The sequence below is a fragment of the Alosa pseudoharengus genome, unplaced genomic scaffold (genome assembly GCF_046254945.1).
Source record: "Alosa pseudoharengus isolate Yale_2024_CS ecotype anadromous, Long Island Sound unplaced genomic scaffold, YU_APseudo_1.1 YU_APseudo_1.1_scf_8, whole genome shotgun sequence".
In the NCBI taxonomy this organism is placed as follows: Eukaryota; Metazoa; Chordata; class Actinopteri; order Clupeiformes; family Clupeidae; genus Alosa; species Alosa pseudoharengus.
Window position 1 is genome coordinate 14,659,844 of NW_027468870.1, and position 24,962 is coordinate 14,684,805.

A 24,962-nucleotide genomic window follows, 5' to 3' on the forward strand; every position below is an offset into this window, starting at 1 on the left:
TGTTACTCTCTAAGGGTCATTTGTGCCAGCATGTTTACAGCACTGAAAGTTACTGTGATGTGTTTTCATATATGTAAAAGACCCTTGGCTTGTTCACTGTCCATATTTTTGTGTGATGTTAATCATTTTATTCTGTGTGTTCTGTTTGATATAGATAAGGACTCCCCACTGTCCTCCTATCAGAATCTAAAGATCTTACCGGGCATCCCGGGCCCTCCTGGTCCACCAGGTCAGAGAGGTCACCTCTTGTTCCTTCTCACCTACAGTAGTGCTCTTCCAACAGCACAAGTCCACGCACTGACTTAGGGCTGCAGCTCAGCGAATGCTTCTCTCGTCCCCACTGTTTAAAAGAGGGTGCTTACCGTGATCATAGATTTAATTTCCTGAGATGAAAAGTAATTAAGAATGTATGCTCTTAAAATGTGAGAGTGACTTTAGGTAGGCGCATCTACCAAATTAAGTAATTAAAATTTAAATATAAACCATCATGCAACTAAAGCCTGCACAGGCTCTGTGTTTGTGAACCCCCTATGAGATTATAGCTGTAATTGTTAATCTATTTATATTATAAACAGTTTCAATTTGGGAATATTGTCATGCCCCAAGTCTCTGGAATATAAACCAGTTCATGTCTACCCGGCACATTGAGCATTCCTCTAAGGTGTCCATGTGGATGTATATATGGAACACAGCTCCACACAGTGAACATGCCTCTGAAGCCAGCATCTCTCCTTCATGCCCACAGGTCGGCCAGGCCCAGCTGGGCCCCCTGGGTCGCCAGGACTTCCAGGCCTGAATGTGAGTGCATCAGCAGCACCCCTTTAGTGACTTTACACAAAAACACACCAGTAAATGGAAAACCGGTTGTTTGTCCTGTCTATGCCATATAAAGGTTCTGCTAATAATAGAATGAAGGCAAACAAAAACAAAGGTTCTTTGTAGAAAATCTTTTGGCTTCCAGCTGTCATCACCTACAGTATCTGCTTACCAGCAAGTTTTGTTTTTAATGGAATAGGTTCCATAGAGCATACAGCTGACACAATAACCCACAAAGACATTTGACCCCTCCTTCACTTGTAAGGGCCAGCACCTACAGTCTCACCACTGCATACCTAGAAGTGTTACAGCTCAACCCCAGTCTTTAGCCTCGAAGACCACTTAGCAGCTCCTGTGGAGTGATTGGTTAAGTAGCTTGCTGAAGGACGCAGGGCAGGGGGTTGACATGCAGAGTGCCACTCCTCGACTCCTCTACCTGCTCCTGTCCTCTGCCCGACTAGATTCCAAGCAGGTCCAATGAATCATGGGGGTGGCATTCTGGACACAGGGTCACCCCTCTAGCTGCTAGGCCACCACGGGGGCAGGGCCGTGGTGAAATCGCCAGATCGTGACCTCTCCAACCCAACCCCCACTGATGTCAGAGTACAATGCAGTAAAAAAATGTCAGGCATATTTAGACATGGACTGGAACTTGATTTATTGTTGACTTGAATGTGAGGGGATGGAAGTTTATTTCTGAACACAACGTTATGCCCTTGAGTGGCACGTGTGCTTGAATCCTTTCTTTTCAGACATAATTTATTCCTCTGTGGCTTCTCTCCTGAGCAGTCTCGTAAGCTGCTAAGCTGTCGTATGTCATGTCCTGTTTCAGGCTGAACCAGGGGCCTCTGGGAAGCCTGGAATGCCGGGGCAGAAGGGAGATCGTGGTGAGAGGGTGAGTGAGGTCTCATGCTTACCTGCTCGCTAAGCAGGTGTCCTAAACTACAAACCTGACAGTCAGGGCATTCCTGTATGCTATTTTCTCCATGCAGGAGGGCTGTTTTTACATACATATGTATGTATTGAGCACATAGCCTACTGTATAATGTAACATTTCTTTCCATGCCTTGTAGTTTATGGCCTCACAGTGATGTGAATAGAGAATGGCAGGTCTTGTTTGTCTTAGGGGTTGTTGTTTTACATAGGCATACATTATTAATGTATGCATAATTATAAAAACAGCTAAAAGCTAGTGCTTGTGTGACCCTTTTCTTGTGTAGGGTTTTCCTGGATTCAGTGGAAAGTCAGGTCTACCAGTGAGTAATTAATTTCACCCCAATTCACACAGATATTAATACCTAATGAGAAATCCATTGATTTATTGATCTCTCTCTCTCTCTCTCTCTCTGTGTGTGTGTGTGTGTGTGTGTGTGTGTGTGTGTGTGTGTGTGTGTGTGTGTGTGTGTGTGTGTGTGTGTGTGTGTGTGTGTGCGCGCGCTTGTGTGTGCATTGTGTAGGGTCCTTCAGGACCTAAAGGAGAACCAGGAGACCCTCATCCAGAGGTCTGAACCACTCTATTAAACACTGACAGAGTCAGTTCAATGATTTTGCCTGTCATCTCAGCACAGGATGTTATAATTCTATAAAAGGGAGTGTGTGTGTGTGTGTGTGTGTGTGTGTGTGTGTGTGTTGTGTGTCTGTCAAAAGTGAAAGCAAGTTTTTGTCCAATCTCATCCATTATTGGCAGTTGACACATATGCAGAAGGTGTTTTGTGTACCCAGAACATCTGTTGTGCTGTTTTATTATTGTCAACAGAGTCTGTTGACAATATTATTGACTCAATCATGTCTGAGCAATTATTGCACTTTAAATGTGTGTCCTTGTATATTTATTCTGAATTATGAACGAGAATAAAGAAGTAAAAATGTGTGTGTGTGTGTGTGTGTGTGTGTGTGTGTGTGTGTGTGTGTGTGTGTGTGTGTGTGTGTGTGTATGTGTGTCTGTATCCTTAGGCTGAGGGGATGCAACAGCTTAGAGAGGCTCTGAAGATTCTGGCAGAGCGGGTTCTGATTCTGGAACACATGATTGGCATCCATGGTGAGGAAGGACTCTTGGTGCTAAGCACAGAATAATCTACACTGATTACCTGTGCGGGCAGAGAACAGGGGCTGCAATCAGAGATTAATAAGTTGTAGGCCACAATAAAAAAAATCCTGGCTTTGATTATGTGATTTTTCATTTAGTCTGTCCTGCAGTCTTAACCCTTTCGTGACATCCCAAAAAGATCTGACCTCTAATATTTTTCCATGTTCCACGTTTTCTGCGGACTCTAATGTGCTTTGCCAACATAGTTTACAAAGGAGGAGATTTACAAAGCTTGTTTTAAAAAGGAGGTACCTGCTCTTCAGCTGCTACCCCCACTCTTTCTTTAATTGTCTGACATCTCTCTCTCTCTCTCTCTCTCTCTCTTTGCCTCTCTTTATACATACCCCCCCCCCCACACACACTTTTCTATCTCCATTTCTCTTTCTCTCTCTCTCCCTCCCTCTTAGATGGTCTGACGGAGCTGGGCTCCGGCCTCGATCTCCTGTCTAACCTCATGCCAACCGCAGAGACGCTCAGGAGTAATAGAGGCCTCACAAACCTGCTGTACCCTCGGCCCGCAGGAGAGGAAGAATATCCAATCAGAGAGGAGCGCGTCAGGAGGGGAGAGGACCGCTGAACACCCCGAGTCACAGGGGGTTGTTGGACGATCCCAAGACACAGACTAAGCAGTGGTCATCCTTAACGGACTTTCGATTCTGTGATAATGACTTTATTTGGTTGTTTATTTTTTTAATTATTTCTTTTTTATAAGTGTTGCAATGTTGTTTAGAGGTGATGAAATATATCGTGTTGACAAACCCCTTGGATTTGTCCAAAGTGCTGAGATTTTGTCTGAGGAATCTAAAGTGTTTTGACTGTTTACAAAGGGGGAGATTTTTTGCGCCGAAAGAGGTACTTTCACATTCTGTCCTGTTTACTGTTTAGATGGAGTCAGAAGTTTCAGGTTTCTCTATCTGATTTTTATTAAGTATGCACAAAAATAAACAGTTGTGTATAAAGTGTAGATTGTTATTTATTTGTTTATGCCTGGATAGCATTACCAGCTTTTGGAATTTTAAAACATTTTACGCACTCACCCCAGGGAGTAGGTGAATAAAAAATACTGTTGAAATACCGTAAAATCTATCTCACATCTATTTTGAGCTTCATGCCTGCTTGCCTTATGAATAACAACTTTCAGCAAGCTTCCAGAAACTTGGAAACGTGAAACATGAAAGTAAGCATGCTGTGCAGGGGTTGGCACATGCACTATGAATAAGGGGTAGTTTTGCCTTTTATCCAAATCCCTGACGACAGGATTTCAAACAGCAGAATCATCATGATTCTGCTGTTTGAGATCCTCTAGTCAGGAGTTTAGAAAAAGTGTAGATTGTTATTGTATTGTTATTGTATAACAATCTGGCGATGAGTGATATCCATGAAAGTATAAATGACATATATTGGCAAATAAAGAGCCCTGACAAACAAAGCCCTTTAAATACTGTATGAAACTATAATAGGGTGTCAGAATTGCTGCACTAACATTAACCTCAACACCTAATAAATTGTGTAGATGTAACTCCTTCCTAAAAGAGTGTGGATTGCTACAGCCATGCACGGGTATTAACATGTGTTTGACTTATACTCTTCATAGCTTTGGTTTCCCATTTCCTACAGTCTGTGAGTGTTGTTATGTTGTGTTGATTTAAGCCCAACAGAAAAATAATGTTTCTCTTGGCCCATCCCTCTAAAAGGACTCCCTGATTCTTTAAAGTGGACACACCTAACCTTTCTGTCCCTAGAGGACCCCTTGAACCTGGTTCTCTTCGTATCTACTTTACAGTATGTTGTCATTTGTTTTTCTTTGGTAAGATAATCCTGGTGTTGAAGTCACTGTGACCTTGGCATCACTGGTGCCTCCCTCACAGATAAGCAGACATACAATAATTATTTTCCTGCACCTGCTGAAAACCCAAACCGACGGGTTGCAGCACCCTGTTTGGCTATAAATAGCCGGACTGAGATGAAGTGTGGCCGGAAGAATTTCTTTCTTTCTTTCTTTCCTTCCCTCCCTTTTTTCTTGTGCTCACTCTCTCTCTCTTTGCCTGTCAGCCCTTCTCCAGCAGTGTGTGTTATGTTGGGGTTGGACCCCTGCCAGCAGCCAGACGGTTGTGTTTATTATTGCAGGCGAGCTGTTAAACCTCCTCGCAGCAGCACACCTTCCTCACCCACTCTGCCATCTCCACACACACACACACACACACACACACACACACACACGCACACACACACGCGCACACACACACACACACACGCACACACACACGCACACACACGCGCACATACATACACACACACACACACAGTTTTTGTTTTCTTGAACCGTTTGTGTTGAATTAGATCCATTGGCTGCAAGGCAAAGCAAAGGCTTTAAATCTCTCTTCAATGGATGTGTCTTTCCAGTCCTTGCAGGCAGTAAGCCATAGCCTGCTGTCACCAAGTAACACATGGTTTCTTTAAAGATTACTTGATAGATTCAAGAGTTATACATTCAAGTTCAATTAGATGGTGAGTAGTAATGTCTTTTACCATTTGTTTTTAGATAACAGTTTTATTGTGTGGGGATGGAGGTCATGGTGGAGGGGCAATGGGTGGTTGCGATCCAGGGTGGGGCGGGTGTTACTCTTTGTCCTCCTTGTCCTCTCCGTGGGTGATGACATAGCACAAGTTCTTGTAGTCCAGATTTCCAGCAACATCCAGGGGGAAGTTTTCAAACATTTGAGTCATCTGTGAGAAACAACATATAAACATATTTTTTACCACGTAGCAGACAATGCGTTTACCGCCCTTTGTAGAAATGTATTATGAGACAATATATTGAAGTATTCCACATAAATTGATGCTTAGAATATAAATAACCATTTTATAGCTGTCCTTATCTTTTATTTTGTGAAATGCTTGAGATTTAGCAAAAATAAAACTGTCATAAATGACCCATGTAATGATCCCTCCCTGTTCATAGAAACCCTTACCTCAGCTTCTGTGAACTTGTCGGCTTGAGACATCAGGAAATACTTGATTCTATCGAAGTAGAGAAACCAATGGTAAATTGCCCAGTTTAAAAAAACGACTTCCACAAATTCAGGAACCAAGTAGCAACCACAACTGCTTCACATGTGTGGCATTACTACTGTAATATATTATACTACTTTGTTACAAAGAGTAACTAGATGTACCGCAGAGCGGTACAAAATATGACCGCCGCCCAGTCCAGCACATTTTTTCCACAAAAATAAATCACGCTGAAAGGCCTATATGATTCTAACTGTCTCACTAAATTGCATTATCCACACTCAATTCTCACTGGTATCTGCTAGACAACAAGTACCAAAACATGATTAGTTCATAGATTTCACATGTAAAATTCATTTTATACAACCCCACCTCCATCTTGCCTGTTCATAATTCTGAGAAATTCTTGAATTGTGTGCATATGTGCATGTACATGTTTATGTTATGTGTGTGTGTGTGTGTGTGTGTGTGTGTGTGTGTGTGTGTGTGTGCGTGCTTGTGTGTGTGCCTGCGTATGTGCCTGTGCAAGCGTACATATGTCTACTGTGTGAGTATGTGTCATACGTATGATTACTGTGAATGTATGTGTGTGTGTGTGTATCTGTTTGTGCACATGTGTGTACATAAAATGTGTTAACATGACCCCTGGAGGCAAACATACGGAAAAAAATGGTCATCCTAGTCCCTACAGTACTCAAGATATTCACAGAGAACTGTGTCTGCCCTACCCTCCTTTCGGGGGTCCAGTCCAGCGGGGGGGCTACAGATCAAAACGAAAAACGACGGTTCCATGCTATCCATGTGGGGTTACATGCCCACCAAGTTTTGTGTACCCCGGTCTTTCAGTGTCCCGGGAATCCTTGTTGGTGTACGTCACTAAATGTACACATACATTATTTTATTGTAAGGCCCCCCATGAACGAAAGTACACAAAACTTGGCATGCATACGGAGGGTGTCATAATGATCCTACACTTTTAATTTTGTGCAGTTTTGACCTTGTCAGCCAGAGATATTGTGATGAAAACACCTAATTTTTTGCTTTTTAATTTTTAACTAGGTGGCGCTATACATGAAATAAGTGGTAATGGGATGGGTTGACATGCCCCCTTAAGACCAACATACATAAAAAAAGGTGGACCTCCTAGGCCCTACGGTTCTCGAGATATTCACAGAAAACTGTCTCCGGCCACCTACAGGCCAGTTGGTGTATAGTAACATAAATTAATTTATTGTGTGGCCCCCCATGAACGGAATTCCACGAAACTTGGCGTGCATACAGAGGGTGTCATAATGATCCTACACTTCCAATTTCGTGCAGTTTTGACTATGTTAGGTCACAGATACCTGCGATTACAGCACCTCATTTTTACTTTTTTGTGTTTAACTAGGTGGCGCTATACATGAAATGAGTAGTTATGGAATGGGTTGACATGGCCCCTTGAGATCAACATACCAAAAAAAAATGGTCCTCCTAAACCCTACGGTTCTCGAGATATTCACAGAAAACTGTGTCTGCCCTACCCTCCTTTCGGGGGGTCCAGTCCAGCGGGGGAGCTACAGATCAAAACGAAAAACGATGGTTCCATGCTATCCATGTGGGGTTACATGCCCACCAAGTTTCGTGTACCCCGGTCTTTCAGTGTCCCGGGACTCATTGACGGAAATTTGGGCATGCGAAAAAAAAAAAAAAAAAAAAAAATCTGACTAAACCTATATGACCGCCGCTTCGCTGCGCGGCGGTCATAATAACTCCTGAGCCTCAAGTCAGGAAGTACTTACTCATCTCCTTTGAGAATACCGGTACCCTCTGGATCAAAGATCTTAAAAGCGTTGAGAATGGTCTCCTCTGGGTCCGTGCCTGTAAGAGCAGAGGATCGGGGTGAATATATGGACTGAATAACTGGAGGGAGAAAACCCCTGCCAACCGTCACAGGGGCAAGGGAGGCTGCAGAAGGTTGCTATGGAATGATTTTTTGTGGACTCAAACGAATGTCTCTCTCTTTCCGTTTCCTTTCTCTCCCTCGCTTCTTTATATTTCCTCTCTCTATCTCTCTCACATTTATGTAGTCTCTTCCTCCCTTAATCTCTCTCTCTCTCATTCTCTCTCTCTCTCTCACTCCCTCATCCTCTCCCTCTCTCTCTCTCTCTTCCTCTCGTCATAACTGTTGTCAGCCAGCATTATAGTCGTGTGCTGTCAGTCTAATAGAGTAGCTGTGGGGGTGTATCCCTGTGGCAGTGTCGCTGGGTCCACACCTTTTAACTTCTCTCCAAACATGGTGAGGAACACAGTGAAGTTGATGGGTCCCGACGCCTCTTTCACCATCTCGTCAAGCTCATCGTTGCCTACATTCAGACGGCCTGCCGAACAGATCAATCAATCAGTCACCACAGACGACATCAGGGGCAACAACTGTGACTGTGATTAAATTAGCTGTGGAACTACCGGGAGCACTTTCCAACAACGGCTGAGGTCTAGTACGGAATGTACCTCCCATTAATTTACATCAAATCGCTATTTGCCACCTCATCATAAAGTATAGAGAAGTCACTGTCATAAGTTGGAATATTTTTTGCGTGTTTGTTTGCTTACCAAGAGCTGCATAAGTGTCCCTCAGGTCATTCTTGTCAATGACGCCATCTCTGTTCTGGTCCATGATGGTGAAGGCCTACAGTAAGCATACAAACATAAGCAAAGGGTCGTGACTCACTGCAATTCTACCCATAACTCCTCACCCACAACACAATCACAGGCCTGGAGTCACACACAATATATAAAGAAACTGGAAAAACTACCACCAACCACCAAACCGCCAAACTAACATTATATAACAATTACTGAGTTACTGCACTGTCAGCACTCATTGAGCGTAATTCTGATGTCTGTTGTGCATGTGCCACTGGTACTCTTCTCAGTGTGCAAATCCAGTTTTGAGTGATAAATGTCTCCTTTAACAGACCAACCTCCTTGAACTCCTGGATCTGGGATTGCTCAAACATGCTGAACACATTGGAGCTGCCTTCTGTTGCCTTCTTCTTGGCTCGCTTTGGTGCCTGGTGGGTTAAATGACGTGTTATATTTATATACTTGAAGAAAAACTGTGTGCATATAAATCTTTGAAGATTTTTTTAACACCTTGTAAAAGTGCTGAGAGAATAGTCTTCTCATATTACACATTTGTCCAGAGCGCTGCCCACGAGTTTTTAAGGTCAACAAGTGGTTTCCATAAACAACGGGTTTCCAGCCATGTCGCCAGGGTGGTAAGCTGCCTTTTTCTTTTTTCGACATTATAATAGTGAAACTGCAGTGACCAAAATATACATGGTTTTCACCACAATACAGCTGAGAGTTGGCTCAGAGTTCAGTCAGTGTAAACATGTTGCTTGCCAGAGCAGTCCTCTTTTTGATTTCATAGACTGTACTTAAATATAATAAACTGTTGGTAGCTCTGTTTTGAGGAAGCTACCATGACAGCATAATCAGAACAGTGCTGTTTGAATTTTCACATAGAGGCACATAAGATAATAGCAATAGACAGTAATCCACAGATGTTAAGGTTTCTCTCTTTTGCCAACTGTAGTCAACGCAGTACAATGCAAAACCAGGTTTGCTGCCAAGTGTCGACAACTTAAATTAGGCCTGTCATCAGGTTGAATAATATGAGAAAGATGTCATTGAGGTATTCTCCCTGTCAGTATTTTCTAACCTGATGACTGAAATGTAATCTTATCTATGCACTTAATATGGAGTAAATAATTATGTAATAACATAAATTACCCATGAAGAACAAATATTAGCTTTAGTATTTTTTTTAGATTTTAGTGGGTGGATGCTGGTGATATTGTCAAATGAACATATCACATCCAGCTTATTTATGTATCCACAGAAATCACCCATCCTACAATCTGTACAAGCTATACAAGCCTATTACATACATGTCTCTTGAATGCAGAGAACAAACACAAACAACAGCATAAGTAATCACTGCAAAAAGAGTGAAATAAGTTCATAGTCTCTGTTCCTTCTCCCAGCATACACAGGTTGAATTAACTTTGCAAAAAGCATCCTCTGCGGTAGCATACAGCATAGTCAGCCACGCAGTACGATAGAGCCATCCTAGAGTGTGTTCTGGCCAAGAAAGAGCTAGAAAGAATGACAGGAAGAAAGATGGGAAAAAGAGCGTCAGCCTACCATCTTTGAAGTATTCCTCTTTCCGCTCCCAAATGAAAGATGCCCGAGAGAGAACACTCTGGACCAGTCTCCCTCACTGTTATATATTGCCTCCGAGGAACACCTGTGCTAAGTTTAGATCCAGTGGGGTGAGGGTAGGGGATCTTAGAGCATGCCATATAGAGCAGAGACCACCCCCCCCACCCCCCACCCCCCCCCCCCCACACACACACACCCCCCCACACACACACACACACCCCCCCACACACACACCCCGCTACCATTGTAATTGACAGATGCTGTTTAATCTGAGCTGAGGCGAGAGGGCTCAGCTATCTTAGGCTCATCACTAGAGCTAGGCTGCACACTGGACCCCAAGAGGCCTGTCTCCGGGGCTCTGTGATTGAGTCCGGGTGCAAAGCCCGCCGGCTTCACACATCAGGCCGTTTACTCAAAGGATGTCGACGCCAGATCTTGACCATTAGGATTATGGCCACAAATTGCTTGATGCCACTTGTTATGTCTGTAGCTCTGGGAGAAGATCGTTTGGACAGCTGCTGGTACCGCCGAGGCAGGACAGAGATGGTTGGGGAGCAGACGACGAGGCTCTCAAGGCCGGAAAACAATCACCAGGTCCACAGCACAGCTGAGTCAAGGCAAGGTCAAGCCCATCAGTGATGAATTCAGAGCCTGAGGATTTAACCTGGGGGGGGGGGGGGGGGGGGGGCTCATTTCAGATGGGCTTCCAGCATCAGCCAGAGCTCATTCATTTTTGGGAAGGGGGGGCAAACATTGTTAGTAGGGGTGTAATATTACCCCTCTCACTGCCCCCCCCCCCCAACCTCCCCCAAACTGCACCACCACCCCCTAGTGTCCCACATTTGTCCTCCATTGTCAGGGTGCTAACAATGAAGCTGCCACCAAGGTCCACACTCTCGCTGACACACAAGTCGGACATTTTTTTGTGTTTCTTAATTTAAACGAGCAATGCCAAGCAGCCAAGTTCAGACCCCTCTGGCATCGGATCTGACGTGTCCGTCGACCGCAGCCAGCAACCCGGGGAGGCAGTGGAGGTACTGGCAAGGTTGGCTGAAATCCCATTTTAGCTTGGACCTTGCAGATCACTGCAAAATTAACCAGTGCAACAGCGGGCAATGGAAGAAGGGGTGGGAAGGGAGAATGATGGGCTGTCTGGCACAATGTGTGTGTGTGTGTGTGTGTGTGTGTGTGTGTGTGTGTGTGTGTGTGTGTGTGTGTGTGTGTGTGTGTGTGTGTGTGTGTGTGTATGTATGTATGTGTATGTGTTTTTTATCTGTCTGTATGTGACAGTGTGTGTGTCCAAGAGCCACGTCGCCAAAGCTGGCCACACACACAGCCGTGCCCATGTTAGGTGTGTGTCAAGCAGGTGAGGCCATTAGAAGTCAAGGTCTGGTTGCTGCATTCTTACCATGACAAAGCCAATCTCTCCCTGTCAACTAGCTGACGGGTTCCTACAGCTGGGCGGCCCGTCAATCAGTGTCCGGAAGCTTCCCTCGCGCACCACACCAGGGGCCATCACCTTGATCACTGCGGAGTGGAGCGGAGACACGCCCACTGTAAATGTCAATCACGGCCCATGCACCAGCCAATAACGCCCCCCAGTGTGTGGCCCCGCCCTGCACAGCTGTCAATAACAGGAGTCTCTTCCCTTTTGTCCCTGCTATGCCCTCTGCATAGTGCACATTACTCATTCCTTTTGTTCCTCTGTTTATGGGCTCTCCTGTTGCTTGTCAGGCTACATTCCCCCTGTGGCCTTTTTTTATTCCACTCGTTCATTAAAAAAGCTTCTGATGCAACTTCTGTCTTTTTTACTCAAAGCTCTACAAATCTCTTCTTTTTTATTGTAATATCCTTGCCCAATCTTATGGGTTTGTCTAGACTGGTGCTACAGGATTATTTTACCTTTTTTGCAATGCCTCTCGGGGTGTTGACGGTGTTATGAGGTTAAATGATATTTAAACCACTGATTGTCATCTAGCAGTAAAGTATATCGGAAGAAAAAATGTGGGAAAAACCAGTAGCATGCTGGTGAATGCTTGCTTTACATTATTAAGCTTTCAGCTAACCATCAAAGACTTACCTAATTTCTAAAATCATCCGCTCACACACACACACACACACACACACACACACACACACACACACACACACACACACACACCTGAATGAAATTCTCTAATTGTCCATTTGCCATTGAAAGAAATGGCCAATATATTCTATGGAAACCCCAATAAGACCCACTATGAGTAACACAGTGTGAGTGCCTCGGGACTCTTTGTCATAATCAGACAGAGAATGTCTAAAAAAAGACATGAAGCGGCAGCGTGTTGCGTAAGTTCTACCCAGAAGACTTATAAGTTATGTTTTTCTTTCACTGGTTTCAGTCATTCATTATTGGTCTCTCTAGGCTATGTCTTCTATTCACTGTCACACCCAATCACAGAATTGCCTTTTTGTTATTATGCATGACTGTTATTTCCCTGAGCTACATCTAACACTATGATGTTTTCAAGTCCCCCCCTTACTATCTGCAGTCACTATTCTACCCTCTCCAGAGGAAAGGTCTTTGCCAAAAATGTCTACCCATTTGTATCTGACGGCATTGCTATTTATCAGTTGCTTGATTGCTCATTTGGGGAAAAATAAATATTTTTTCAATAGACACATAAATAGTCATATTTGTCTCTCCTCTACTCCTCTTATATTGTATGGCTTAACCATGAAGCATTGCATGAAATCATATTTATTGTGTATTTCATATTTAAGATTTTTTTTTGAAGAAGTTATATTGTAGTCTATATAGTAATATAATATTGTCCTTGTGTATCATCTACAATACCTTCTCCGCAGATGAATCCTATTACTGTATACTGTACATATGAGTTGTTTTTGACCTTGACTTTGAAATGTTTGACGTGGGTGGGTGGGAGGGTGGGTTGAGCCCTTCCACCCCCACAACATAAAGACCTAAGGACATGGACTGTCAACATCCAACACACATCCAGACAAATACACTACTCCCTTCATCAGGTACAGAAATTCAAGGTGTCAACATTTATCTTGAAGGCCTTTTACTCTTAAGCTGTGGAGAGTAGCAGCTGTGGAGAGTAGCAGGTAGCATCTAGTAGCATCATCACCTGGTATGAAAACATCACAGCTCAGGATTGCTGTGCCAAGCAGAGAGTAATACATTCAGAGATCCTCTCCCTGTCCTGCAGGACATCTACACCAGAAGGAATGTGAATAAGTGCCCGACACATTTTAAAAGACATTTCACACCCTGACAATGGACTGCTCAGATCACTGAGGTCAGGTAGACACCTCTGTAGCCACATAGCTAAAACAGAAAGACTGACACTTTGCACCCCCTCCCTCTCACTATTTACTAATTAAATATTTTAATCTTTCTTTATAAATAGTTGGTGATCCCTCAAAACACCACTGCACAGGAAGAAGTTGAGCAACTAATGCCATTTCATTACATGTTTTACAATATGTATGTGAGAAATAAAAGTCCTTGAATCCTTGAATGCTGAACAAAAAAGTTCTACATAATTCACATATGCTACACACATATAAACAGAAATATCTCTATTGAATACTATGTAGCAAGATGCCAGGCCAATACTACGCATGACAATGGCCTTATGAATCTGAGTCACGTATGACGATGACAAGAGAAAAACTGTAGCCTACCAGTGTTGAATTGAAGAGATATTTAGATGCCTGAATTCTAGATCAGGTGAAGATGTTATATGCTATTGTCTCTCGCATGAAAAACAAACAGATTGAATATCAGGCACTAAAGAAAGCAGGAAGGGAAGCCACTGGCACCTGGGGAGTGTGATGCATGTCAGTCATTGCCTGAAAAGCATGACAGACATGAGATATCTCAAAACAGACAATGAGAGACTCTCAGTGACCTATAAATCCTAACCGACATCCAAGCACAGTCATCAATGAATGCCATTGTATTAGAGGGCTTTTTGCCAGCTGGAGTGTGTGGTTGAATTCTCTTGCTGATTTATTTCAAGTGATACGGTCGGTTGGTGAGATATGGGGATACACTAGTGACTTTCCAGTAGGTGGTGCAAAAGATACAAAAACCCCACATGCCCAGGGCGGCCCTCCAAACCTTTGTTCAGCCGCGTAAATATCTGCCCAACCTCTCCTCTCTCCTCATATTTGGTGGTAACCACAGAGTGTAATGAGACAAGACACAAATCCACATATTCACATGCATGCACAGTCATCAACACCCCCCCCCCCCCCCCCGCCTCACACACACACACACACACACACACACACACACACACACACACACACACACACACACACACACATCACTGGGCATTTCTGGGTAACTTTGCCGACGTCCACGCTCTCTTCATTTCTGATTGCCTTTGCATTTCCATAATTAAAATGTAATCCAGCATGTCGTCCCTGTAAATGAGGCTTGTTCTCTGGAGGACGATTATCTGATTTAAAAAATGTGTTGAGGAGAGGAGGGAACCCTCGGCATATTAGCGTGATGCGCGGACGGCTCCTAATTAGGGCCCCATGAGATCAGGGCCTGGCGGAGCAGGGAGAGAGGAGGAGAGGGGTGCGTGGTGGTGGTGGTGGTGGTGGTGGTGGAGGAGGATGCGGCGGCAGGGGTCTCCTGTGGGTCTGATAAACAAACTGCCAGTGGGAGCAGAGTGCCGCGCGATTCCCAACCCCTCGCTGAGAATGATGATGCGCTGGCCTGGGCTGCAGGGGCATAGGGGGAAGAATGTGTGTGTGTGTGTGTGTGAGAGAAAGAGAGAGCGCATTTGTGTGCGCAAACGTGTGTGTGTATGTGTGTGTGCATGTGTGTGGTACAAGGGTATGCATGTGTGTGTGTGTGTGTGTATGTGTGTGTGTGTGTGTGTGTGAGAGAGAGAGAGAGAGAGGGAGAGAGAGAGAGAGAGAGAGAGAGAGAGAGAGAGAGAGAGCATGCAGGATGTTGTGTAGTATGTTTGTGCTCATATTGGGGAATAAGTGAATAACAGTATGAGTAAGTCAATGCATGTGTATGTGCACATTTGCGTGCACACTCTGGATGTCTCTCTGTGAATTTGTATCTGATGACAGTCTATTTCCTGGGGTTAACTTACATCCTCTTTTCTGTCTTCAGTCCCATTGCCTGCTGCTGTAGATGTTTTTGGTAGCTATCTTCCTTCACTTACATAACATTATGCCTCCTCATGCTTATTAGTGCGCAGACCACTGAACACTGTGTAGCCTGGTGAAATGGTTTATCAACGTGCCAGATTTTCTTCTCGTTATGGGTCCTCTTTAAGAATGATAATGTTCAATAGTATGGAGTCACAAGCATTTTGTGACAATATATTGTGTAATATATTGCATGAAAAGCCACATGGCATGTTGAAAAGAGCCTGTATTTACAGTTAGTTTACATTATGTAAGGTCTGTGGCCTCATGATATATCACACTGAAACCACATCACAGGCTAGAATCCTGTCTATACACTATTAGTCTCCTATAAGTTCAGAGGCAAAGCCAATTAGAGGCCATTTCCTCAATGATGAGAATTTGTCTGATGAAGACCAGGTGTACAGATTCCGTCCTTCCATCTCTCTCTCTCTCTCTCTCTCTCTCTCTATATATATATATATATATATCTCAATAGCAAAAGCAATAATACAACTCATTCAATTATATTTCATCAATTGACACTCACAGACTGACACATGAAGGAAGAGGTGTCTAAGTATAACACCAAGATGAAGCTCAGTACTTGGTGATTGTTGCAGCTCTTATCTTCATTCCTGGTCTAACAGATTCAGCTGTAGGACTCCAGAGATCTAGTTTACTTTGGGCTATCTTAAAACATGGACACACGTGTTAATACTGACATATCTTCAACATCATAATACATGGCCCTTATAATGATGACACAGCTCTACAAATGGCATAGAAATTTAAAAAGAATTGGCTTCATATCTGTCATAATATTTAGACTTTTATTTATTAGAAGCTTCTTGCATTTTATTACATGTGGTTAGCTACATGTTGACTACTTTAAGACTCAGGCGGACAGAGCTGTACACAACATAAATTACATTTTAATTAGAACATGATTGCACTGTATCGAGCGTGTATGCAATGCCTCATGGATCAATTTAAGCAGGCATGAGGCATGTGTTACCTGTGCGCAGCAACGCAAAACAATATTCAAACTGTTACAGTTTTTTTCAATCGCTAATAAGCGCTTACCCATACTTCAGATACTTTTTCTAAACTCAACACAGACTCACACCTACAAAACACAACTGGCCAAATGGATAATTTTCTTCTCAGAAACACATTTTGTTAAATATATAGTAACACATCTTTCTCTGCACACAATAACTTTACCAAAACACTGGAAATCTGACTCAAAATGAAATTATTCTGTCAAAGAATAACACTTGTTTTCACTTCACAAGGTGCATGCAGTCAAAGTACACCAGGTTTCAAAATACTGGATATTGTTGACATTACAAAAACTGCATAGACTTTTATGTTTCAGTTTTACAGGTATTTGCATGCAAATTTTACACTAAATTTCTTGGTTTTGAACTGTATGTCCACATGTAATGTTCACATTCAAAAGCATTCCAGTAAAAAGCAAGTTTTTTTCCCCTTTACTGTTTACTACAGGGGGTACAGTAGAAATACTGTTTACAGTATGATAGAACAGAAAAGTTTGCTTACAGTGAACAAAATATCCATGAAACACAAGACCATTCTGAACAAAACAAAAAACAACAGCAAAAAGCCCAGATAAAAAGGAGGGGGGGGGGGGGCTAAAAAAAAGCACAAAATTACTGTATCTAATCTCTGCGATCTTCAAGGTTAGGCCACATGTTTTCATCAACATCACATCTGATATTATCCAAGGCATGCACCTGGGATAAAACCGCTTGGAAGCAGAGGTTTTTATACTGTATCTAAGGTTTGGAATATTGTTGTACATGTCAGCATTGTGGAAATGTGTTCACTGACTGCATATTGTGTGAAAAGGACATGAAATGTCTGAATGGTATGGCCACAAAAGACGATGCCGTGCTAATTGTGTTTAGAGTTTTGAAAATATGACAACTGCTTAGACAAACGCCTGTTAGCGACTGAAAAAAAAACTGTAATATGGCTTAGGCCTACATGTCTTGTTGATGAAAACACTGTCATGCAATGACTTGACTAAATGTATTCAGGGGGTAGCCTACTGTTTTATAGCACAAGATAGTTTGATGCTTTTAATCAGGCCTAACGCGATCTTTTAATCTGCATCGACATACATGTGTTACGTTAGAAACTGAAGCCTACTTGGTGATTGATCAGTTGACCATGAAGATTAAAGCTCGTAACCTAGCATGCATCTTTGCCTTACACCGCTCCTCCCTCTAAGCTGTGAGCCCAACCTCGTTGACCGCGGTAAGCAAGGCTTATTATGTAGGCAGCCCAATTCTTGGAATGACTGGCCAGTAGAGGCACTGTTCGCCAAGTTCAAGTTTAAGTTGAGGAGCAGGTAGAGTCTGAATTACATACGGGTCACATTGTGAAGGGCTGACTCTTGCTTTTTGAGATATAGGCCTAAACTGTTGAAACAATAATTCCAATGGCATAAGCCTATTTACAGGTTAATTGTTAATTACGGGCGGCACCGATTTCATATAATTTCGCCAACGCAATGAAGAAACTTCATATTATTTTAAGCCTACATTCCATGCACACTTATACTGATTGTTTTCATCAATAGACAAACGGTGGACTTACTGTAAACTGCACTACGCATTTTACGCTCTATAGCCTATTTATGAGATTTTTAAAGATTAGGCCTACATAAGATCATTTTAAGTTAATAACGATTTATATGTAGGCTATTATCGATCCAATCGATCAAGATCAATAGCTTTATTGACACAATAAAAAATAGTTTTAAAATACGGGAGAAAGGGGGACGCTGTAATTAAAGGAATATTTCAGCATATCAGTAAACTGTGTCCCGGACCAGCATAGTGCTTTTCACAATTGTTGAGAATATCCGATTCTATTTCTACTTACGCATATCAGGCGATATTTAAGATAAATAATGGAATATGCAGTACCATTGCTTACATGGTGGCGCGTGATCTGGGTAAAATTCCATCCCACGTTTTAGCAGTTTAAGAAATTGCCACCTTCCGTTCAATAATTCTATTCCGTTAAGTCCATTCAATATAACAGGTTCCTGTTCAATAACTCCATTCCGCGCCCCTGTTCAATAAACGATGGGCCTATTGAATTGCTCCGCTCCGTGTTTTACGCGCGCTCCCCCTCCTTTCCACTGAACTCCAGCCCCTCACGCTCTCTCTATCAGCCTCTCATTCCGTCTCAATATGTCTCAAGATGGCGGCCAATGCGGGATCGATGTTTCAATATTGGAAGCGCTTTGATTTACAACAGCTCCAGGTCAGCTCTTTTCCTTTTAGTTACTGGGAGTTCTTTTGGGGTTATGTGAGGAAAGTCGTCGTCTAGTTGCAGCTTCGCTCTGGAGCCCTAGTTTACCGGTGTTATGTGGCCGCTTTTGGAGCTCCGTTCTCCCATTGATTAAAGCGGCTCTCTCGTTGATCAGAAATTGATCCTCTTTGTTCAATTCCCATCGATCAGCCATCATGGCTACAAAGACGCAGCCAACCTGGTAATTGGACAATAATGAGTTAGGAATTCATTTAGGAAAGTCGCGAGGTGCCACTTTCTTAGGAAACTACTTTAGTGGAACTATCTTGGTGGTGTGTTTTGTTTGAATAATTTTGTTTAAGAGTACAAGTGCGTAGCCTATGTGGTCATGTACTCTGGCGGGTGGCGCTGTAGGGAATGGCACTGCGCAGTACAGAAAGTGTAACGTATTTAAATATAGATTTTAAACGTTTATTTGAAAATACGATGATTGTATCTGCATCTAGACTGTTCAGAAAATGTTTGAAAGATGAAGTTATTGCTTAAGTTTTTACCGGCTGGGTGTTCTACTTCGCAAATGCTAGGGATGCAGTCAAGTGAACTTTGCTGTGATAGCTTACATAACCTAGGTACATTTACGCATGAAAAATATTTCATTTTTTTTCAGGCAGAAATTTGTGCATTAATGTAGGCCTATCTTTACGTAACTTAGACATGGCTCAAACGTAAGAAGAGCTCGATAGAGGTGTCTTTAATAGCCTTCTAGCTGGCTGAGGTTCAAGTTCAGGTTTGTGGCACTTTTGTGTGGAAATTGGCTGCTTTGGTAAAATTACAATAAAGTAATATGCTAAACTAATTACACAATAGCGTATTCAGTTGGACTGAACTGGTTTATATGAACTATGTTGTCACCTCAGACATTTTATGCTCTGTCTGTGTAGCTTATTCAATGAACATTACCCCACATTTTGTAGCCTGCGATACTTTTGGACGATTGGCTGTTCAGAAGTTCAGAAATGCCTACTCGACAACTAAAAAACAGAGGTCCAGAATATAAGTCTAAATCTTTGGTTAAGTTGTATAATTTAGCATAGAGTACTTAACGTGTTTAGGGGGTTATAAATGAATATTCCAAAGATTTTGAACTTGCATCTTCTGTGGACTGCTTAAAGGTAATGGCGAAGCGAGATAAATGTCATAGTTGTTGTAGAAAAGATAAAGTAGCCTAATGTAGCCTGTTATAGAGTTAAGTTGATAATGTAAAGATTGTGTGTTTCTTTATACGCTGTGCGAGCGATTTCATGGGAACATGTTGGTGTGCAGCGTAGGAGACAATACATCATAGACATGCTACTTTGTAACTTGAGTAGCCATTAAGTCGCGACTTTGCATCAAATGTAGCGATAATCTTGATATAAAGTATTTTTGTACACTAATGATGATTGAATAATTTAAGACGGGATCTGAATCTCTTTCACTTCCTCGCGTTTTAGTCGCTTCAGTCGTGGTATTTATTAAAAATCGTATTTGTAAACGTTGTTATCTTTACGCTTCATCTTTTTCATATAGTGTACATACCAGTGCAGTCTCTGTTTTTATTAGATGACCTATTTGTATACGATGAGCATAAGAATGTGGTTCAAGTTCACACGTCATAGCCTTATAGTGTTGCCCATTTTGTGTACGTCCGCCTGTCTTAAAGTAACCAATGTCCAAATGTGGGTTATTGTTCGCGTCTAAAACCTTTCTGTTCTTAACAATAAGAACACGTCTTGCTATCGAATGTGCGCTATAGCTTCTCATCCATCTGTAGTCTGAGAACAGGTTGGTTTCATTAATCACACCGGGTAATTAGCATTTTAACGTATCATCTGCACTACCGACATTTTGCCCAACATTTCATCCAGTATGCTACTGTAGAAAACATTTCGTTTGCTCTCTCGCTCGAACTAGCTTACCGTTTCAAATACACACCTGGGTGATTTGTTTAGGTCATGGCTGTTTTTTCCCTTCCGGTATCAGCCTGCTCTTTGTCTATTTGCTTACGAAAGAATCTATAGCCTAATAAGTAGCTTAACCAAACCTGATATTCGTAGACTGTAATCTTTACAAAACAGACCACGGTGTATCGTCAATGCCCTCAAGTATAAACTCCATGTGCGGGGCTGCGGTAGGCAATTGGCTTTGTGAACTTGTAATCGATTAGCCTACTCAAACATGCAATAGAGAGGAAAACGTTGATTTGATAATTATGATGTTCAAGCAGATCATGCTATGCTCACTGCAGTGCTCCTACATCTGATATTACCTACTAGCGCTGTTTGTTCGTTGGTGCAGATAATATGTAGAACATATCTGTGAAATATTGATTATTATCAAATCCAAAATGTCTCTAAAATGTAAATGATTATAGATCTTCTGTAAAGTCTGTGTGGCGATGATTGTATAAAATTACTTTCAAAGCTGTTGTGCGTATGTATGCCCCATGCCCCATACGATTTCTGCTAAAAGACTTCTCTGCCCTAATCATCTTCACATGTGTTTACTGTGGGGCCCAGCGTCAACATCACTATGCGTCACATACGGATGTGATAAAAGGCCCATAGTAAATGCAAGCCATCAGATGTTATTAGTGCAGACAGCCAGTCTGATAACACTTAAGACTGGAGCCTGCCTGGATTGCCATGTTGGGATTCCACAGCTTACTTGAAATGGCCCACTATTAATTTATCATTTAATATTAATTTATTTATAATTTTTCTTTCAAAGACTTTGAAGATGGTTCTGAAGAATGATAAGCTTTTCAACATTTTTCAGACTGTATTTCCCCCCTGCTACATGGCTTCTTTTGTAGCTACATGCAATAGCTGCTTTAATTGGCCACTTGCTGCAACAGTAAATATTCCTTCCATATGTATGGAACAAGTAATAAACCAGTACATTGTTTCTGTTTAATAGGTCTTTCTTATTAGTGCCATCCATATGTAAAATCCATTACAGTAACAAAGAAAGAGCACAGCGAGGTCTGCTAAAAATGAGTGAGCTCGTCCTAAACACGCAAAATCCCATTTCCTTCCTCTTTTGGGACGCGTATCAGTGAATGAACATCCCAGACCGCGAGGCATCAGAGACTCCAGGCCCTGACCTGATGTCTCAGCTCGGCAATCAATAGTGTGCTTTTTTTTGAATGGAACTGGAGGTCTTGTTTGCACTTGTCTGCCAGACAAACCACACTGGTGGGGACTGGACGTGGGCTCTCGCGTTCAGGTGAAGGGCAGGTGTTGTGGCGTTCCGGGCGCCTGCGTTCCTGTTTGCATGTCTGGGATGATGGTTAAGGCCCTGTGCGTGGCTGTTTATGCCATCAGATGCTGGGTCTGTTCGGAGCAGAATGGCCACACACAAAGAGCCCTCCGAGCTCACATATGGCATTTCCCATTTGTTTGTTTCTTTTCTTTCTCTCTTCTCTTTCTTTCTTTCTTTTTTCTTTCTCCTTCTTTCTTTTTTTCTCTACAGCCACCAAAGCTTCTGTCTGTTTTATCATGCAGTTTGTTGTTAGTATTCTGTTTGATGCATGTGAATAGTGCTTTCCGCTAATACCACAGATTGAGCAGTGTGTTATCTGTCCTTAACATTACAGAAGTGATCTCATGCAACATTGCTTTTGTAATGGTCAAAACATGACTGTCTGTATCCATAGAGCGATGAGCCTGATGTGGTCCTCATAGTTCTCTCAGAAGGTCAAAGCCACTCTTCACAGTTGTTGTTGTTGTGCAATCAACTGAAATGACTGGAATGTACCAGCTTTATCTGGAGACAAACAGTGCGAACAGTTGATTGGAAAAACTAGATTGAAAGCAAGTTTTCTCGTCCAGAGCCACCACCTGGAAATTAACTGCATTTGAATCAATCAAATTTTAGTCCATTTACAGAATGGCACAGGTTGTGTATTTTTTTTATATATATATTCATTAACAGTATGTGTGGTTGTGGATTGTTCTTGTGCATTGTAACTTTTTACATTCACTGTTGAAGTCACATTTGCTTTTAAAGTTCAAATTACCTTTTTTTAATGTCACTATTTTGGCCCTTGAAATCAGCCATTGAAATATTTTGTTATGCATTCCTATAAGCCACGATGCATTAAACATAACAAGTGTACAGCTTGTAGTTGCATTTGGATTGTCAACTCTGACCAGTTCACAACATCAGAGAACAAAGTAAATCATTCTGCAACTTAACAGAGTAATTTTTTTGTGTTTGAGTGTGGTTGGGTGTGTTGTGATGCCTATCACCTGTGACGCATATAACCACAGGTAAGGCACTGTCGACAGGTATGCAGACAGTTGATGTTGCGTGTGTATGGTGTCTGTGTGGGTGTGGGTGAGGGTGTGTGTGGTCCTGCATGAGTTATGTCAGGACAGAGCGAGATTAGAAGAAAACAGAAGATGAGATGCCATACTATGAGTGAACATAGAGTAATCCAACCCCTATCTCTCCCTGTCTGGGCTTGTTCGCGTTGTCTGCCTTTGTTATTTAACATGTGAAGTTTGCCTTCTGCATTGAGCATCATTGCATTCAAGAATGCACACTGTACTCTGAAAAGGCCAATGGAGATGAGGTAATGCGTAATATACTATATTTTAAGACATTTACTAAAACTCAGCTGTGTTATAATGTTCTATGTTTGTGCAGTATCACTGTTCTAACTTAAATTGTGTTGCTTTTTAAAAAAAAAAAAAAAAATTGTAGTCTACAGTGGTCTTTTTTGGCTGGGATATTAAAGCTTGTAGGATGAAGTGGGTATTTATAGACACAAATGCATGGCATTTCTTTTCACATCCTGTAGAATGTCTTGCTCATGGTGGCAGAGGCCTTCCTGGAGCAGAGACAGGAAGTCCCTGACGTGTTCCTCGGCGAGGGTACGATAAAGCCGGGTCTACAGTCTGTGCTACTTTTAGAAGACCCTTTAATGTCGAAATGAAAGATGCCTTAAACAACAGCAGCCCTGTTTCTTACCACACACGCACAAACACACATCTATACATGCAGTAAATTCCCAAATCACATTCACACCACTTCAAACTCAAACCAACTTGTAAACAAGGCCCTAAAGAAAAAAAAAAGATCAACATTAGCATGTCTCCATCCAGATTTAGCTTCTGGCATTCCAATCCCTTTCTGTTTTTTTCAATATGAACTCCCCATGGATTTTGTAATTGCTGCCGACTGGATGGGAAATACTGTTTACATTCTGTTCTGGGTTTGAAGAACTTGAATTTGCAATCAATTTTTTTCCCCTTTAGTTCTTGTTGCCTCTGAGGTCTTTGTCAGTCATAGGCGCAGGGAGAAGTTCCAGCTTGAGTCAGATGTCATCCTGGATAAAAATATCAGCTCTATCTATTTTGTCTCAGCTTGTAAAATGTCCATTAATATCTTTGTGTTGGGAGTTTGGATAGCGTTCGGCCTGGATTCACAGTGCTGATGTGACATATTCATAAATTTACTCTGGAATCTGAACTGCTGCTACTGGTTTAGCAAATCAATGGCAGCTTAGCCTCAAGTCAAGTTTGCCTTTTTTTTTTTTTTTAACTGTGCCAAGATGCCGGGAAAGGTTAGTCACTACAACAGACTCGGTTCCTCAGCCAAATGCGCCCAGACAAGGGTAATCCCTCAATACCCGAAAAAATCTTGAGTCCTTGTTGCTGTCAGAAAAGAGGAAAAACCGGTAGGGCAGTTTTCTCCGCCATTGCTTTGCAGTCGAGAGTGTTGTTGTTGGGGAGCGGCATGGTGCCGCTGCTTGCCTGTGTGAGTGTGTGTGTGTGTGTGTGTGTGTGTGTGTGTCTGTCTGCCTGTCTCTCAGGAGTGTGTTGAGTGTCTGAGCGTTGGTATGCTCGTAGCCGAGACCTGCTGGCCGCCACAGTGAGCAGGAGGAGCCGCTCGTTTGGCCATGGGAATGGGGGGAGAGGTCAGGCCCCCAGCCAGCAATCTGCACCACCAGCACCCGTCCCCACGGCCACCCCACCTCACTTTCTCTCTCTGTCTGCTAACTCACACTCTACCCGCACCCTAGCGCCTGCGCACACACACACACACAGGCTGACATAGGCCTACATTCTTTCATCTCTCTCACTGTCTCTCTTTATGCTTTGTCTCTGTCGTTCCCCCCCTTAACACTCTGTGGCTGTATTTTTTCATTTTCTTCCTTTCTTTCTCTCCTTCCCTCTCTTTTCCTCTCTTTTCCCCTCTCCCTTTGACTTTATCTTTTCCCTGTCTCTCTCTCTCTCTCTCTCTCTCTCTCCCTCTCCCTCTCCCTCTCTCTCTCTCTCCCTGTCTGGCTGGACTTTCACAAGGGGCCTCACACAGTTCAACCGAACCC

The 24,962-nt window shown here is 42.6% G+C and overlaps 3 protein-coding genes across 7 annotated transcripts in view; 2 read left to right on the forward strand and 1 right to left on the reverse strand.

The window, feature by feature from the left end:
* col26a1 (collagen, type XXVI, alpha 1) overlaps window positions 1–3,863 on the forward strand; it is a 22,822-nt gene extending 18,959 nt beyond the window's left edge. Inside the window, exons 8-14 of the mRNA XM_076274190.1 lie at window positions 155–229; window positions 746–798; window positions 1,649–1,711; window positions 2,037–2,072; window positions 2,274–2,318; window positions 2,770–2,854; window positions 3,310–3,863. Of these exons, the coding sequence (XP_076130305.1) occupies window positions 155–229; window positions 746–798; window positions 1,649–1,711; window positions 2,037–2,072; window positions 2,274–2,318; window positions 2,770–2,854; window positions 3,310–3,479 (527 nt within the window). The 3' untranslated portion in view covers window positions 3,480–3,863. The remainder of the gene's footprint in view (window positions 1–154; window positions 230–745; window positions 799–1,648; window positions 1,712–2,036; window positions 2,073–2,273; window positions 2,319–2,769; window positions 2,855–3,309) is intronic.
* Window positions 3,864–5,172: 1,309 nt separating this feature from the next.
* myl10 (myosin, light chain 10, regulatory) lies at window positions 5,173–10,214 on the reverse strand. Its single transcript, XM_076274191.1, has 7 exons — window positions 10,106–10,214; window positions 8,878–8,967; window positions 8,507–8,582; window positions 8,170–8,274; window positions 7,696–7,774; window positions 5,875–5,923; window positions 5,173–5,629 (listed from the first exon to the last, which is right to left on the reverse strand). The coding sequence occupies exons 1-7, from the start codon at window positions 10,106–10,108 to the stop codon at window positions 5,522–5,524; spliced, it is 510 nt and encodes a 169-aa protein (XP_076130306.1). The 5' UTR covers window positions 10,109–10,214; the 3' UTR covers window positions 5,173–5,521.
* An 8,249-nt stretch (window positions 10,215–18,463) lies between these two features.
* The window catches only part of cux1a (cut-like homeobox 1a), a 117,693-nt gene continuing 111,194 nt past the window's right edge, over window positions 18,464–24,962 (forward strand). For all 5 annotated transcript variants that reach the window (XM_076274859.1, XM_076274860.1, XM_076274862.1 and 2 more), the window contains exon 1: window positions 18,464–18,598. In XM_076274859.1, coding sequence (XP_076130974.1) covers window positions 18,536–18,598 — 63 coding nt within the window. In that variant the 5' untranslated portion in view covers window positions 18,464–18,535. The remainder of the gene's footprint in view (window positions 18,599–24,962) is intronic.

Excerpts from the sequence above, each read along its gene's own strand:
- myl10 (XM_076274191.1), bottom strand. Across the intron at positions 8,275-8,506 it reads GGACACTTATGCAGCTCTTG|GCCGTCTGAATGTAGGCAAC; the intron begins GTAAGCAAACAA and ends TCTGTTCGGCAG. Across the intron at positions 5,924-7,695 it reads GGTATTCTCAAAGGAGATGA|AATCAAGTATTTCCTGATGT; the intron begins GTAAGTACTTCC and ends CTACTTCGATAG.